The sequence below is a fragment of the Agelaius phoeniceus genome, chromosome 32 (assembly GCF_051311805.1).
Source record: "Agelaius phoeniceus isolate bAgePho1 chromosome 32, bAgePho1.hap1, whole genome shotgun sequence".
Lineage (NCBI taxonomy): Eukaryota > Metazoa > Chordata > Aves > Passeriformes > Icteridae > Agelaius > Agelaius phoeniceus.
Window position 1 is genome coordinate 434,972 of NC_135296.1, and position 15,311 is coordinate 450,282.

The 15,311-nt window shown below is 67.1% G+C and overlaps 2 protein-coding genes across 2 annotated transcripts; one reads left to right on the forward strand and one right to left on the reverse strand.

The window, feature by feature from the left end:
* The first annotated feature begins 128 nt into the window (after nt 1–128).
* ATG4D (autophagy related 4D cysteine peptidase) lies at nt 129–4,786 on the forward strand. The gene is made up of 11 exons (XM_054653646.2): nt 129–156; nt 240–368; nt 784–867; nt 997–1,170; nt 1,959–2,403; nt 2,499–2,563; nt 2,666–3,030; nt 3,178–3,256; nt 3,351–3,427; nt 3,523–3,639; nt 4,347–4,786. Exons 1-11 carry the CDS (start codon nt 129–131, stop codon nt 4,521–4,523), a joined length of 1,740 nt encoding a protein of 579 aa, XP_054509621.2. The 3' UTR covers nt 4,524–4,786.
* Nucleotides 4,787–4,889: 103 nt separating this feature from the next.
* Nucleotides 4,890–15,112, reverse strand: KRI1 (KRI1 homolog). Its single transcript, XM_077192356.1, has 19 exons — nt 15,001–15,112; nt 14,517–14,587; nt 14,333–14,438; nt 14,139–14,253; nt 13,989–14,046; nt 13,382–13,431; nt 13,034–13,133; nt 12,173–12,247; nt 11,366–11,484; nt 10,527–10,632; nt 9,641–9,736; nt 9,394–9,564; nt 8,467–8,542; nt 8,284–8,390; nt 7,273–7,402; nt 6,326–6,456; nt 6,155–6,219; nt 5,981–6,076; nt 4,890–5,888 (listed from the first exon to the last, which is right to left on the reverse strand). Exons 1-19 carry the CDS (start codon nt 15,080–15,082, stop codon nt 4,964–4,966), a joined length of 2,679 nt encoding a protein of 892 aa, XP_077048471.1. The 5' UTR covers nt 15,083–15,112; the 3' UTR covers nt 4,890–4,963.
* Nucleotides 15,113–15,311: the final 199 nt, after the last annotated feature.

Here is a 15,311-nt window from a genome sequence, read left to right on the forward strand (position 1 = left end):
AGCTCCCGGTGTCCCCCGGGGGAGCCCCAAAGTCCCGAAATGACCCCAAAACGTCCCCGGAGCCCCCCCCCGGCCCCGGGGTCCCGGAACAGGCCACGCCCACTCACAGCGACCACGCCCACGCGTGGATGATTTGCATATCCCCGCCCACTCCTCGTAACCCCGCCCCTTCCCTCCTTCTCGTGCGGGCCCCGCCCCCTCCGGGGCCCCGCCCCCCCGCGCGCCGCCGCCGCCATGAGCGGGGGGGGGGAGGGACCGGGGCCCCCCCCCGGCACCGGGACCGGGACCGGGACCCCCCCCCGGCACCGAGCGGGGCGGGCAGCGCGTGCGGGGCCGCGTCCTCGCGGCCTGGAACAGCGTCAAATACGGTGGGGACCGGGAACACCGGGAACAGCGGGAACAGCGGGAACAGCGGGGGACCGGGAACACCGGGAACACCGGGAACAGCGGGAACAGCGGGGGAACGGGAACAGCGGGGGAACGGGAACACCGGGAACAACGGGAACACCGGGAACAGCGGGGGAACGGGAACACCGGGAACAGCGGGGAAACGGGAGAGGGACACCGGGGGACCGGGACACCGGGGGAGTGGCACCGGGACACCGGGAATGGGAAGGAATACCTGGAACGGGACACCGGGGCACCGGGAACGGGATACCGGGAGACGGACACCGGGGGATTCGGGCTCCCGGCGTTCGGTGCTCCCGGGGTTCGGGGTCCCGGGGTTGGGGGTCTCGGTGTCCCGGTGTCCCGGTGACCCCCGTTTCCCCCGTTTCCCCCCAGGCTGGACGCTGCGGCCGCGGCCCCACTTCAGCCCGCGGGACCCCCTGTACCTGCTGGGGAGGGTCTACGCACCGGGAAACGGGGGTGAGCGGGACCGCGGGGGGCTCGGGGCTGTACCGGGGGTCTCTGGGCAATCCCGGGGGTCCCAGGGCGGTTCCGGGGGTCCCAGGGCGGTCCCGGGGGTCTCGCACGGTCTCTCTCCGCCCTCCCCAGAGGATCTGGCCCGGTTCCGGCGGGATTTCTGCTCCCGGTTGTGGCTGACGTACCGGAGCGGGTTCCCGGCGCTGCCCGGGACCCCCCGCACCACCGACTGCGGCTGGGGCTGCACCCTGCGCAGCGCGCAGATGCTGCTGGGCCAGGGGCTGCTGCTGCACCTGCTGGGCCGCGGTAAGAGACCCCCGGGAATGGGGAGAGACCCCCGGGGCTGCCCTGAGACCCCCGGGAATGGGGAGAGACCCCCGGGAATGGGGAGAGACCCCCGGGATTGCGGGGAGACCCCTGGGAATGGGGAGAGACCCCCGGGAATGGAGAGAGACCCCCAGGATTGGGGAGAGACCCCCGGGAATGGGGAGAGACCCCCGGGGCTGCCCTGAGACCCCCGGGGCCGGGGAGAGACCCCCGGGAATGGGGAGAGACCCCCGGGATTGGGGAGAGACCCCCGGGAATGGGAGAGACCCCCGGGAATGGGGAGAGACCCCCGGGATTGGGGAGAAACCCCCGGGATTGGGGAGAGACCCCCGGGATTGGGGAGAAACCCCCGGGATTGGGGAGAGACCCCCGGGATTGCCCTGAGACCCCCGGGGCTGCCCTGAGACCCCCGGGAATGGGGAGAGACCCCCGGGGCCGGGGAGAGACCCCCGGGGATGGGGAGAGACCCCCGGGGCTGCCCTGAGACCCCCGGGGCTGCCCTGAGACCCCCGGGAATGGGGAGAGACCCCCGGGGCCGGGGAGAGACCCCCGGGAATGGGGAGAGACCCCCGGGGCTGCCCTGAGACCCCCGGGATTGCCCTGAGACCCCCGGGGCTGCCCTGAGACCCCCGGGATTGCGGGGAGACCCCCGGGATTGCCCTGAGACCCCCGGGACTGCCCTGAGACCCCCAGGGCTGCCCTGAGACCCCCGGCATTGCGGGCAGACCCCCGGACCCCTCCCCGAGCCCCCCGCCCCTCAATTCCAGACTGGATGTGGCCGGAGGCGCTGCTGGAACCGGAACCGGGGGGGCCCCGCAGGACCCGCGAGGCCCCGGGCCGGGCGCGGCCCCCCCGGGATGGACCGAGGGTGCCCCGGGATGGACACGGGACCCCCAGGATGGACCCTGAGACCTCCGGGAGGACGCGGGACCACCTGGGACGGACCCAGGAGCCCCCGGCACCGACGCGAGCCCCGCGGAACGGGCAGGGCCCGCCCAGGATGGACACGGAGCGCCCCAGGGGGACGCGGGAGCCCCCGGGCCAGCCCCGGGAGCCCCGGGAGGCGGAGCGGCGGCACCGCGCCATCGTCTCCTGGCTCTCCGACCACCCCCGGGCCCCGTTCGGGATCCACCGGCTCGTGGAGCTGGGCCGGGAGTTCGGCAAAAGCGCCGGGGACTGGTTCGGCCCCGCCATCGCCGCCCACCTGCTCCGGTGAGCGGGGCCGGGGGGGGCTCGGGGGGGACCCCCGTGGGGTTCGGGGGGGACCCCGGGAACCCCCCCGGACCCACCGATCCCGTCCCGCTCAGGGGCGCCGTGGAGTCCTGCACCGAGACCCCCGGGCTCGCCGTGTACGTGGCCCAGGATTGCACCGGTACGGGGGCAACCGGGGCGCGTCCGGTTTGGGGGGGTCGGGGGCGCGGCCAGGGGGGGTTTGGGGGGTCGGGGATGAGCAGCCCCCTCCCCTTTTCTGCAGTTTACAAAGGGGACGTGGCCAGGTTGGTGCGGGGCGAGCCTGACGGGGGCACAGCGGGAGCTCCGGGAGCACCGGGATTGGGAACACCGGGAGCTCCGGGACACGGGACACCGGGAGCTCCGGGACACGGGACACCGGGAACACCGGGAGCTCCGGGATTGGGAACACCGGGAGCTCCGGGACACGGGACACCGGCACCGGGAGCTCCGAGAATGCCGGGATTGGGAACACCGGGAGCTCCGGGACACGGGACACCGGGAGCACCGGGAGCACCGGAGGCGGGGCAGCCCCGCGGGCTCATCCTGCTGGTGCCGGCGCGATTGGGGGGCGAGAACCTGAACCCCGTGTACGTGGAGTGCGTCAAGGTGGGTCTGGGGGCGCTCCCGGTGCCGTTCCCGTTCCCGTTCCCGTTCCCGGTGCCGTTCCCGGTGCGGTTCCCGTTCCCGTTCCCGTTCCCGGTGCGGTTCCCGTTCCCGTTCCCGGTGCCACCGCGTGTCCCCCCCGCCCTCCAGGCGCTGCTGCAGCTCCGCTCCTGCCTCGGCATCATCGGCGGCAAACCCCGGCACTCGCTCTTCTTCCTCGGCTTCCAAGGTACCGACCCGGCGGGAGGGGGGGCCCGGGGGGGTCCCCGCGGTTTCCGGGGGTCCCCGAGCCCTCCGTGCCCCCCCCCCCCGCTCCTCCCCAGGTGATTCCCTGCTCTACCTGGACCCGCACCTCTGCCAGCCCTGCGTGGACACGGCCCGCGAGAATTTCCCTCTGCAGGTGGGTGCGCCCCAAAATCGGCCTCTGGGGGCTCTGGGGGTGACGCGACCCCCCCCCAAAAAAACCTTAAAAACCTTTCCTGCCCCCTCCCCAAGTCCTTCCACTGCGGCTTCCCGCGGAAAATGCCCTTCGGGAAGATGGATCCCAGCTGCACCCTCGGCTTCTACGCCCGCGGCGCGGAGCTGGAGCAGCTCTGGGGGGACCTGGCCCGGGTGAGTGAAAGGGGGGGTTCGGGGGGTGCTGAGCCCCCCCATTTCCCGGTGCTGACCCCCCCCATTTCCCTGTTCTGATCCCCCCATTTCCCGGTTCTGTCCCCCCCATTTTCCGGTTCTAACCCCCCCCATTTCCCTGTTCTGACCCCCCCCATTTCCCAGTACTGACCCCCCCCATTTCCCGGTTCTGACCCCCCCCCATTTCCCGGTTTTGTCCCCCCCATTTCCCAGGTGCTGACCCCCCCCTTTTCCCGATTCTGTCCCCATTTCCTGGTGCTGACCCCCCCCCCCCCATTTCCTGGTTCTGACCCCCCCCATTTCCCAGTTCTGACCCCCCCCATTTCCTGGTTCTGACCCCCCCTTTATTCCAGGTGCTGGCCCCCCCATTTCCCAATTCCGACCCCCTCATTTCCCGGTTCTGACCCCCCCATTTCCCAGTTCTGACCCCCCCCTTTTCCCAATTCTGTCCCCATTTCCCAGTGCTGACCCCCCCATTTCCAGGTTCTGACCCCCCCCATTTCCCGGTGCTGTCCCCCCCATATTCCCGGTTCTGACCCCCCCATTTCCCAGTTCTGACCCCCCCATTTCCCGGTGCTGACCCCCCCCATTTCCCGGTTCTGACCCCCCTTTATTCCAGGTGCTGGCCCCCCCCATTTCCCAGTACTGACCCCCCCATTTTTCCCGGTTCTGACCCCCCTTTATTCCAGGTGCTGGCCCCCCCCTCGGCCCCGGAGCGTTCTTACCCCATTTTCACCCTGGCCGAGGGCCACGCTCAGGACCAGGCCCTGGACGCCCCCCCTGGGCCGCCCCCCGCCCCCCCCCGGCGGGGGAAACGCCCCAAAAAACCCAAAAATCCCAACTCGGAGGAGTTCGTTCTGCTGTGACCCCCCCGAGCCCCCCCAAAACACTGGATGGGCACCGCCCCCCCCCCAAATTGGGGCTGGTTTGGGTCACTACTGCCCCCCCCCCCCCCAAACCACACACTCCGGGACCCCCCCCCAAATTCCCGGGACCCCCCCCCAAATTCCCGGGACCCCCCATTCACTGTCAGAGGCTGCTCAGGGTGAGGGGGGGGGGTTTATTTATTGCTCCACTCAGGACCCCCCCGGCCACGCCCCCCCCCCCCAAAATAAAGAACTTGAATCGAGCTCGGCCTCCCCGCCCTGTCCTGGGGCTTTTTTGGGGACATTTCCGTTGTTTTTTGGGGGGTTCTGGGGCTTTTTTGGGACATTTCCGTTGTTTTTTGGGGGTTTCCGGGGCTTCTCCTTTTTGAGGCGGTTTCGTTGTTTTTCTGGGAATTTCGGGTGTTTTTTTTCTGGGGCTCTCAGGTGTTTTCCTGGGGGTTTGGGGCGTTTTTCCTGCGCTTCTGTTTTTTCCCATTGACGGCTGCTGTTCTCCCGGGATTTTGCCCTGGGTTTTTCCCGGGATTTTTCCCAGGATTTTTCTCGTTTTTCCCGGGATTTTTCTCTGGATTTTTCCCGGTATTCCCAGGGTTTTTCCCAGGATTTTTCCCTGAGTTTTTCTCGGGGTTTTTCCCAGGATTTTTCTCTGGATTTTTCCCGGTATTCCCGGGGTTTTCCCCTGAGTTTTTCCCGGGATTTTTCTCTGGATTTTTCCCGGTATTCCCAGGATTTTTCCCTGAGATTTTCTCGGGGTTTTTCCCAGGATTTTTCTCGGGGTTTTCCCCTGAGTTTTTCTCGGGATTTTTCCCAGGATTTTTCTCGTTTTTCCCGGGATTTTTCTCTGGATTTTTCCCGGGGTTTTCCCCTGAGTTTTTCCCGGGATTTTTCTCTGGATTTTTCTCGTTTTTCCCGGGATTTTTCTCTGGATTTTTCCCGGGGTTTTCCCCTGAGTTTTCCCCGGGATTTTTCCCAGGATTTTTCTCGTTTTTCCCGGGATTTTTCCCAGGATTTTTCTCGTTTTTCCCGGTTTTTTTCTCAGCATTCCCGGCGTTCTTCCCGTGCTTCTCGGGGCCCTCCCCTCGCTCCTTCCCGCGCTGCCTCCGGAGCTGCCGGAACCGGAGCCGCCGGGGGTTGAGGCCGAAGGCTTCCAGCCTCTTCCCGCTGAACTCGCGGCCCCCCAGGCGCACGGCCCCGCCCAGGGGGGCCCCCCCCCGCCGCCGGGGACCCCCGGGGTTTTGGGGGGGCGCGGGGGGCTCCCCTTTCTCCTCCTGCTGCCGCTTCCTCTTCTCCCGGCGCTTCTTCCCCAATTTTGGCTTCGCCGGCGCCGCCTCCTCCTCCTCCTCGGGGCTGTGATGATGATGATGATGATGATGATGATGAGGGGGGGTCGGGGGGGGTGCGAACACCCCAAAACCCCCCCCCATGAGACCCCCCCATACTCAGCCACGAGGGATCTGAGGATCTGCAGCTTCTTGCTGAGGTTCTGCGCCCGCCGGCTGTAATTGGCCTGGTCCTGCCGCTCCTCCTGCTCCGAGCTGCCAGGGGAGGGGTCCGTGAGACCCCCCCCAAATCCCGGGGGACCCCCAGGACCCCCCCAGGAGCCCCCCCCTCACCGGTACATGCAGGTCTTGCGCAGGGAGCACCAGCGGTTCAGCTCTTTGTCATCGGCCGCCAGGATCTGGGGGGACATTGGGGGACATTGGGGGACATTGGGGGGTTTGGGGAGGGTTTGGGGGGGTCCCGGCGCCCCCCGGGATTTGGGGGGGGGTCCAGGGGGGCTCTACCTCGTCCGTGGTGAGGCCGAAGTCGCAGGGCAGCACCCGGCGGTACTTGAAGCGGCAGGGGAGGTCCCCGACCATGTCCTCGAAGTCCAGGGCGTAGAACTCGTCCAGGTACTGCTCAAAGGGGCCCAGGGCTGCAACGAATGGGGGCGTCTGGGGGGGGTTCTGGGGGTCTGGGGGGTGCTAGGAGGGGTTTGGGGGGGTCCTTTCAGGAGTTCTAGAGGGGTTTGGGGGGTCCAGGAGAGGTTTGGGGGATCCTGAGGGGGTCCCAAGAGGGGTCCCAGGGGGTTTTGGGCAGTGCCAGGAGGGGTTTGGGGGGTCCTGGGGAGTCCCAGGTGGGGTTTGGGGGGTGCCAGGGGGGGTCTGGGGGGTCCCAGAGGGGGTTTAGGGGGTCCTGTGGGGTGCCAGAGGGGTCCTGAGTTGGGTTTGGGGGATCCTGAGGGGTCCTGGGGGTCCTGAGTTGGGTTTGGGGGATCCTGGGGGGTCCTGAGTTGGGTTTTGGGGGTCCCAGGAGGGTCCTGAGTTGGGTTTGGGGGATCCTGGGGGTCCTGAGTTGGGTTTAGGGGGTCCTGAGTTGGGTTAGGGGGTCCTGAGGGCCCTGAGTTGGGTTTGGGGGATCCTGGGGGGTCCCAGAGGGGATCCTGAGTTGGGTTTGGGGGATCCTGGGGGTCCTGAGTTGGGTTTAGGGGATCCTGGGGGTTCTGAGTTGGGTTTAGGGGGTCCCAGAGGGGTCCTGAGTTGGGTTTGGGGGTCCTGAGTTGGGTTTGGGGGATCCTGGGGGTCCTGAGTTGGGTTTGGGGATCCTGGGTTGGGTTTGGGGATCCTGGGTTGGGTTTAGGGGATCCTGGGGGTGTCCCAGAACCTGTGGGGTCCCTCAGGGCTTTGGGGAGGGGCTCAGGGGGGGTCCCCCCCTCTCTCTCTCAGAGGTTTTGGGGTCCCCCCTCGCTCACCGGGGTCGAACGGGGGCTTCTCCCTCTCCAGGGCCTCCCGGAGCCGCGTCCGGCGCCGCCGCTGCCCCCGCGCGACCTCGGGGGGGGGCGCCCGGCCCGGGGGGGCCCCGGGGGCAAAATCGGCGTCCATCTATGGGGGGGGAGGGGCGGGGTCGGTGGGGAGGGGCTGCACCCCCACCCCCCCCCAATCCGGGACCCCTCCCCAATACAGGACCCCCCCATCAGGGACCCCCCAATCCGGGACCCCTCCCCAATCCGGGACCCCTCCCCAATACAGGACCCCCCCATCAGGGACCCCCCAATCCAGGACCTTCCCCCCAATCCGGGACCGCCCCAATCCAGGACCCCTCCCCAATACAGGACCCCCCCCAATCAGGGACCCTCCCCAATACAGGACCCCCCCATCAGGGACCCCTCCCCAGTCCTGGACCCCCCCTAATCCGGGACCCCCCTCCCCATCAGGGACCCCTCAATCCGGGACCCCCCCAATACAGGACCCCCCCCATCAGGGACCCTCCCCAATCCAGGACCCCTCAATCTGGGACCCCCCCAATACAGGACCCCTCTCAATTGGGGACCCCCCCAATACGGAACCCCCCCTCATCAGGGACCCCCCAATCCGGGACCCTCCCCAATACAGGACCCCCCAATACAGGACCCCCCCCCAATCCTGGACCCCCCCAATCCTGGACCCTCCCCCAATCCTGGACCCTCCCCAATCAGGGACCCCCCCAATACAGGACCCCCCCCTCCCAATCAGGGACCCCTTCCCCATCCCTGTGCAGAGTTCAGCTTTGGCGTGGGGGGGTCACAGTTTTGGGGGGCTCATTCCAAGTTGGGGGGGGGTTGCCGCAGTTTTGGGGGGGTCACAGTTTTGGGGGGGGGTCACAGCTTTTGGGGGGCTCATTCCAAGGTGCAGGGGGGGGTCACAGTTTTGGGGGGGTTCATTCTGAGTTTGGGGGGGGTCACAATTTTGGGGGGGGGTCTCCTCTTCCTCCTCCTCTTCCTCACCACGAAGTCGGGGTCCTCGCAGTGCGGCTCCCTCGGGGCCTCTTCCTCCTCCTCCTCCTCCTCCTCCTCCTCCTCCTTTCCCGTCCACGCGTCCCAGTTCCATTCATCTGGGAGGGGGGGGCACACACAGGATTGGGGAGGGGTCCCACACACACCGGGGACCCCCCCGGGACCCCCACTCACCATCCAGCCCCTCCTCCTCCTCAAACTGCGGCTTCTCCTCCTCGCCCCGGCCGTAGTAATCGGCCCCAAAGCATTCCTGGGGGGACAGGGGGGCTCAGGGGGGGTTTGGGGGGCTCAGAGTGGGAATTTGGGGGGCTCAGGGCGGGGTTTGGGGGGCTCAGGGGGATTTTGGGAGGCTCAAGGGGATTTTGGGGGGCTCAGAGCAGGGTTTTGGGGGGCTCACAGGGGTTTGGGGGCCTCAGAGTGGGATTTTGGGGGGTGTTTTGGGGTTCAGAGCTGGGTTTTGGGGGTGTTTTGGGGGCTCACAGCTGGGTTTTGTGGGGGGTTTTGTGGGGGTTCAGAGTGGGATTTTGGGGGTGTTTTGGGGGCTCAGAGCCGGGTTTTGGGGTTCAGAGTGGGATTCTGGGGGGTTTTGGGGGGCTCAGAGCCGGGTTTTGGGGGGCTCAGAGCCGGGTTTTGGGGGTGTTTTGGGGGCTCAGAGTGGGATTTTTGGGGGGATTTTGTGGGGCTCAGGGGGTTTGGGGGGCTCAGAGTGGGATTTTGGGGGGATTTTGGGAGCTCAGAGCTGGGTTTTGGGGGTGTTTTGGGGTTCAGAGTGGGATTTTGGGGGGTGTTTTGGGGTTCAGAGCCGGTTTTTGGGGGTGTTTTGGGGGCTCAGAGCTGGGTTTTGTGGGGGGTTTTGGGGGGGTTCAGAGTGGGATTTTGGGGGGGATTTTGGGGCTCAGAGTGGGATTTTGGGGGTGTTTTGGGGCTCAGAGCTGGGTTTTGGGGGGCTCAGAGCTGGGTTTTGGGGGGCTCAGAGTGGGGTTTTGGGGGTGTTTTGGGGGCTCAGAGTGGGATTTTGGGGTGTTTTGAGGGCTCAGAGCCGGGTTTTGGGGGTGTTTTGGGGGCTCAGAGCTGGGTTTTGGGGTTCTGGGGGTCACCCACGGCCATGAGCTGATCGTGGCGGGCGGGGTCGAAATCCTCCTGGAGGAGGGCGAGGCTGAGGCCGAAGGCTCCCGAGCCCGAGGCCTCCCTGATCCGCGCCAGGCGCGCCCTGAGCTCCTCGCGCTTGAGGTTCTTGAGCTGCTTCAGCTCCTCCCTGCGCCGGGCCCGCTCCTGGGGGGGCACAGAGGGCTCAGGGGGGCCCGGGGGGCGGCTCGGGACCCCCCCGGACCTTCCTCCCCACCCTCACCTTCCTCTTCCTCTCGCGGAGCTGCTCCCGCCGCTCCTTGCGCCGCTCGTCCCGGCGCCGGACCGAGGAGGGGATGGAGCGGGGGAAGCTCTGGAGCTGGGGAGGGGGGAAAATAAAGGGGGTCAGGGACCCTCTGGGGGTGTCCCCAAAATCGGGGACCCCTCAGAATTACCCCCAAAATCAGGGAGCCCCCGGAGGTGCCCCCAAAATCAGGGACCCCCGGGGAAAGGGGCCAGGGACCCCCAGAACTACCCCCAAAATCTGGGACCCCCCAGAATTACCCCCAAAATCAGGGACCCCCCGGGGGTGCCCCCAAAATCCCAAAATCAACCACCCAGGGAAAGGGGTCAGGGACCCCCAAAACTATCCCCAAAATCAGGGATCCCCGGGGGTGCCCCCAAAATCAGGGACCCCCAGGGAAAGGGGTCGGGGAGCCCCAGAACTACCCCCAAAATCAGGGACCCCCGGGGGTGCCCCCAAAATCAGGGACCCCCGGGGAAAGGGGTCAGGGACCCCCAGAATTACCCCCAAAATCTGCCCCACTCAGAGAAAGGGGTCAGGGAGCCTCCAGGGACCCCCGGAACTACCCCCAAAATCTGGGACCCCCCCAGGGAAAGGGGTCAGGGACCCCCGGGGGTGCCCCCAAAATCAGAGACACCCAGAATTACCCCCAAAATCTGCCCTCCAAAACCAGGAGCGCGCAGTGGGAACGCCAGGATTCGTGGTGGGGAAATAGAGGAGAGACCCCCGAACTTCCCCCCAAATTCCACCCTGTGAATCCCCTCCTCCCCCAGCTTTTACCCCCTGACCCCAATTTCACCCCCCAGCCCCAAATTTCGCCCCCTGACCCCCAAATTTTGGCCCCCAGCCCCAATTTCGGCCCCACCTGGGCCGCCCCCGGCTCCTCGAAGCGGAAGTTGTGGCGGCGCTCGAAATCCTGCTGGCGCTGCAGGAACTGCTCCCCCTCGTCTGAGGAGTCCTCCAGGGCCAGACTGGGGGGCACAGGGGGTCACAGAGGGGTCACAGGGGTCATGGGGGGGTCACACAGGGGTCAGGGGGGTCACACAGGGGTCATGGGGGGTCACAGGGGTCATGGGGGGGTCATTGGGGGTCATGGGGGGTCCCCACTCTGAGTCCCGTGGCTGCTGCAGGAGCTGCTGCCCCTCATCCCAGGGAGGGTGGGGATGGTCTGGGGGGGGGCTCTAAAGGGTCTGGGGGGTGCCCTGAGGGGTCTGGGGGTGCTTTGAGGGTGCCCTAAAGGGTCTGGGGGTGCTCTGAGGGGTCTGGGGGGGCCCTGAGGGTGCCCAGAGGGGTCTGGGGGTGCCCTAAAGGGTCTGGGGGTGCTCAGAGGGGTCTGGGGGTGCTCTAAAGGGGTCTGGGGGCGCCCAAAGTGGTCTGGGGGTGCCCAAAGGGGTCTGGGGGTGCTCAGAGGGGTCTGGGGGTGCCCAGAGGGGTCTGGGGGTGCTCAGAGGGGTCCGGGGGTGCTCTGAGGGGTCTGGGGGTGCCCGGAGGGGTCCGGGGGTGCCCTGAGGGGTCTGGGGGTGCCCTGAGGGGTCCGGGGGTGCTCAGAGGGGTCTGGGGGTGCCCTGAGGGGTCTGGGGGTGCCCTAAAGGGGTCTGGGGGTGCCCTAAAGGGTCTGGGGGTGCTCTGAGGGGTCTGGGGGTGCTCGGATGGGTCTGGGGGTGCCCTGGGGGGTCCGGGGGTGCCCTGGGGGGTCCCGCTCACCCTTCCTCTCCCCGCTCCTCCTCCTCCTCCTCCCGGAAGCCGTTGCCCAGCAGGTAATCCCGCAGGAAGCGCTCGCCCGGCTCCAGCCCCGGGTCCGACCAGAACCTCTGCAGGGGCTCCTGGGGGGAAATGGGGCGGGGGTCACCCCCAGGACCCCCCTCAGACCCATTCCCAGAGCCCCCAGAGCCCCCAGCCCTCCCCAGACCCATCCCCAGAGACCCCAGACCCATCCCCAGAGCCCCCAGACCCTGAACAGAGCCCCCAGACCCATCCCCAGAGCCCCCAGAGCCCCCAGAGCCCCCAGCCCTCCCCAGACCCTGAACAGAGCCCCCAGACCCTCCCCAGAGCCTCCCCAGAGCCCCCAGACCCATCCCCAGAGCCCCCAGAGCCTCAACAGAGCCCCCAGCCCATCCCCAAAGCCCCCAGAGCCCCCAGCCCCTCCCCAGAGCCCCCAGACCCTGAACAGAGCCCCCAGACCATCCCCAGAGCCCCCAGCCCTATCCCCAGAGCCTCCCCAGAGCCCCCAGACCCTGAACAGAGCCCCCAGCCCATCCCCAGAGCCCCCAGACCCTGAACAGAGTCCCCAGCCCCATTCCCAGAGCCCCCAAAGCCCCCAGCCCATCCCCAGAGCCCCCAACCCCATCCCCAGAGCCCCCAGCCCATCCCCAGAGCCCCCAGCCCATCCCTGAGCCCCCAGACCCTCCCCAGAGCCCCCAAAGCCCCCAGCCCCATCCCCAAAGCCCCCAGCCCCATTCCCAGAGCCCCCAGCCCCATCCCCAGAGCCCCCAGCCCATCCCCAGCCCTCACCAGGTCCTGCAGGGGCTCCGGGGGGGGCTCGGCCTGGCCCCGCAGCCATTGCAGGTACTGCAGCTCCTCCTCGGCCTGGGGGGGAAACATGGGAGTGAGAGACCCCCAAAAACCCCCAAAAAACACCCCAAAACCCCCCCCCCCAGGTACTGCAGCTCCTCCTCGGCCTGGGGGGCAAAGGGGGAGTAAGAGACCCCCAAAAACCCCCCAAAAACACCCCAAAATCCCCCCCCCAAGTACTGCAGCTCCTCCTCGGCCTGGGGGGGAAACATGGGAGTGAGAGACCCCCAAAAACCCCCCCAAAAACCTCCCCAAAAACTCCCCCAAACCCCCCCAAAATCCCCAAACCCATCTGGGATCCACAGCACCCCCTGAGACCCCCAAAAACCCCCCCAAAACCCCCCCAAACCGGGATCCACAGCACCCCCTGAGACCCCAAACCCCCCCCAGGTACTGCTGGCCTGGGGGGGACATGGGGGGCACTGAGAGACCCCAAAAACTGCCTTGGGACCCCCCTCCCCAGGACCCCCAAACCTCCCTGGGATCCCCCAAAACCCCCCTGGGACCCCCAAACTTCCCCCCAAATCCCCCTCAGGACCCACCCAGGACCCCCAAAACCCCTCAGGACCCCCAAACTCCCTCCCAGGAACCCTCCAGGAACCCCAAACTCCCCCCCAGGACCCCCAAAACCCCCCTGGGACCCCCCCAAACCATCCCTGGGACCCCCCAAATTCCCCCCCAGGACCCCCAAACTCCCCCCCAGGACCCCCAAATTCCCCCCCAGACACCCCAAACTCCCCCCCAGGAACCCTCCAGGACCCCCAAAACCCCCCAGGACCCCCCCCCCCAGCCCCCCCTCACCTTCTCCTCCCGGCTCCGCACCCGGGGCCGCAGCAGGGCCCCGCCCCCTCCTTCCTCCTCCTCCTCCTCTTCCTCGCTCTCGGCCACGAAGGCTCTGAAACTGCGGGGGGGGGGAAGGGGAGGGGTCCAGGGTCACCCCCAGGTGCCCGAGACCCCCCCCAAAAAATCCCTGAGACCCCAAAAACCCCAGGGATCCCAAAAAACCTCAGAAACCCCCAAAAAAACCTCAGAAACCCCAAAAAAACCTCAGAAATCCCTCCCCAAAAATCCCAGGGACACCCCCCAAAAACCTCAGAAACCCCAAAAAATCCCAGAACCCCCAAAAAACCCCTCGGGACCCCCCCTCACCTCTCCTTGAGCGCCCGCTGCTCCTCGGCGTAGCTGGGGGAGGCCTCGGCCTGGGGGGGGAAAGGGGAATTTGGGGGGAAAAGTGGGGATTTTGGGGAAAAAATGGGATTTTGGGGGGGGAAAATGGGAATTTGGGGGAGGGAAATGGGATTTTGGGGAAAAAAAAATGGGAATTTTCAGAAAAAAATGGGAATTTTGGGGGAAAATGGGAATTTTCGGAAAAAAATGGGATTTTAGGGAAGGGAAATGGGATTTTTGGGAGAGAAATGGGAATTTGGGGGGGAAATGGGAATTTGGGGAGAGAAATGGGAATTTGGGGGAAAAAAATGGGATTTTGGGGGGGGGAAATGTGAATTTTCAGGAAAAATGGGATTTTGGGGGGAAAATGGGAATTTGGGGAAAAAAAATGGGATTTTAGGGAGGGAAATGGGAATTTCGGAGAAAAATGGGATTTTGGGGGAGGGAAATGGGAATTTGGGGAGGGAAATGGGAATTTGGGGGAGGGAAATGGGAATTTGGGGAGGGAAATGGGATTTTGGGGAGGGAAATGGGAATTTGGGGAGGAAAATGGGAATTTTGGGGGGGGGTCAGACCTCCCCCCCCTCACCTTCCTCCGCTTGGCCGCCGCCTCCTCATCCTCCTCATCCTCCTCGTCCACGTATTTGCTGCGGGGGGAGGAAGGTCAGGGCAGCCCGGGGGGGGCTCAGGACCCCCCAAATCCCCCCCAAATCCCCCTCCCCAATTCCCCCTCACTCACCCCTCGTGCTCCAGCACCACCTTCCTCTCGTAATCCTTCAGGAACATCGGCCGGGCCGCCCGCTCTTCCTCCTCATCCTCCTCATCCTCATCCTCCTCATCCTCATCCTCGGACTCTGGGGGGGCTCAGGGTGAGCTCGGGGCGGTTTTGGGCCCCCCCTGCCCCGGGTTCGGGACCCCCCCCGGCCCCGGTACCGTGGCGGGTGTAGAACGTGGTGTCCTCCCGGTAAATGCGGGGGTCCCGCGTCTTGAGCAGCGCCAGCGTCCGGTAAAACTCCCGCTCCTCACGGGGGTCCAGGGCCTGCCGGGGCACCGGGGGGGTCACCGGGGGGGGGTCACCGGGGGGTCACCGGGATCCGCCCCCCGTCCCCGCGCTCACCACATCGTCCCCGCTGGACTCGGAGCTGGAGCTGTCGCCGCTGTCCGCGGTGTCCCCGTAACGGTCCCGCACTGCCGGGGGTACCGGGAGCGCTCAGCACCGGCGGGAAACGGGCACCGGGGGTGCCGGGACCAAACCGACACCGGGGGGAAACCGGCACCGGGAACGCTCAGCACCGGGGGCGCCGGTTTCCCCCGATCGCGGGTCCCGTCCCCGGTCCCGTTCTCCCCTCTCCCGAGCTCGGTTCCCGGTCCCGCTTTCCCCGTTCCCGGTGTCTCACGGCGCTGCAGCTCCTCCCGCTGCCGGTACCGCCCGGTCCCAGCCCCGTTCCCCGTTCCCCCGGTTCCCAGCCCCGTTCCCAGCCCCGTTCCCGGTGTCTCACGGCGCTGCAGCTCCTCCCGCTGCCGGTACCGCCCGGTCCCAGCCCCGTTCCCGGTTCCCCCGGTTCCCAGCCCCGTTCCCAGCCCCGTTCCCGGTGTCTCACGGCGCTGCAGCTCCTCCCGCCGCCGGTACCGCCCGTAGCGCTCCGCGAACGCCGCATTCACGCGGAGCTCGGGCTCCGCCATGGCCGCCCACGTGACCGCCCGCCACTTCCGGATCCGCCGCCACGTGACGAGGACGCCTCGCCCCTCCCTGCGCCGGGCAGCCCCGCCCCTTCCCGCTCTTAAAAGGGCAACGGCGCCCAAAGAAGCGGGTGGGGTCCACCGCGCGCCTCTCACCCGGGACCCCCAAACTGGGACCGGCACCCCCCGCTCTGTTTCCACTCGAGACCCCCCAACACCCCCAGAGCCGCGG

Excerpts from the sequence above, each read along its gene's own strand:
- KRI1 (XM_077192356.1), bottom strand. The coding sequence starts at position 15,082 with ATGGCGGAGCCCGAGCTCCGCGTGAATGCGGCGTTCGCGGAGCGCTAC. Across the intron at positions 12,248-13,033 it reads TGCGGAGCCGGGAGGAGAAG|GCCGAGGAGGAGCTGCAGTA; the intron begins GTGAGGGGGGGC and ends TTTCCCCCCCAG. Across the intron at positions 5,889-5,980 it reads CTCAGATCCCTCGTGGCTGA|CCCCGAGGAGGAGGAGGAGG; the intron begins GTATGGGGGGGT and ends TCATCATCACAG.
- ATG4D (XM_054653646.2), top strand. The coding sequence starts at position 129 with ATGATTTGCATATCCCCGCCCACTCCTC. Across the intron at positions 3,031-3,177 it reads TGTACGTGGAGTGCGTCAAG|GCGCTGCTGCAGCTCCGCTC; the intron begins GTGGGTCTGGGG and ends CCCGCCCTCCAG. Across the intron at positions 3,257-3,350 it reads CTTCTTCCTCGGCTTCCAAG|GTGATTCCCTGCTCTACCTG; the intron begins GTACCGACCCGG and ends GCTCCTCCCCAG.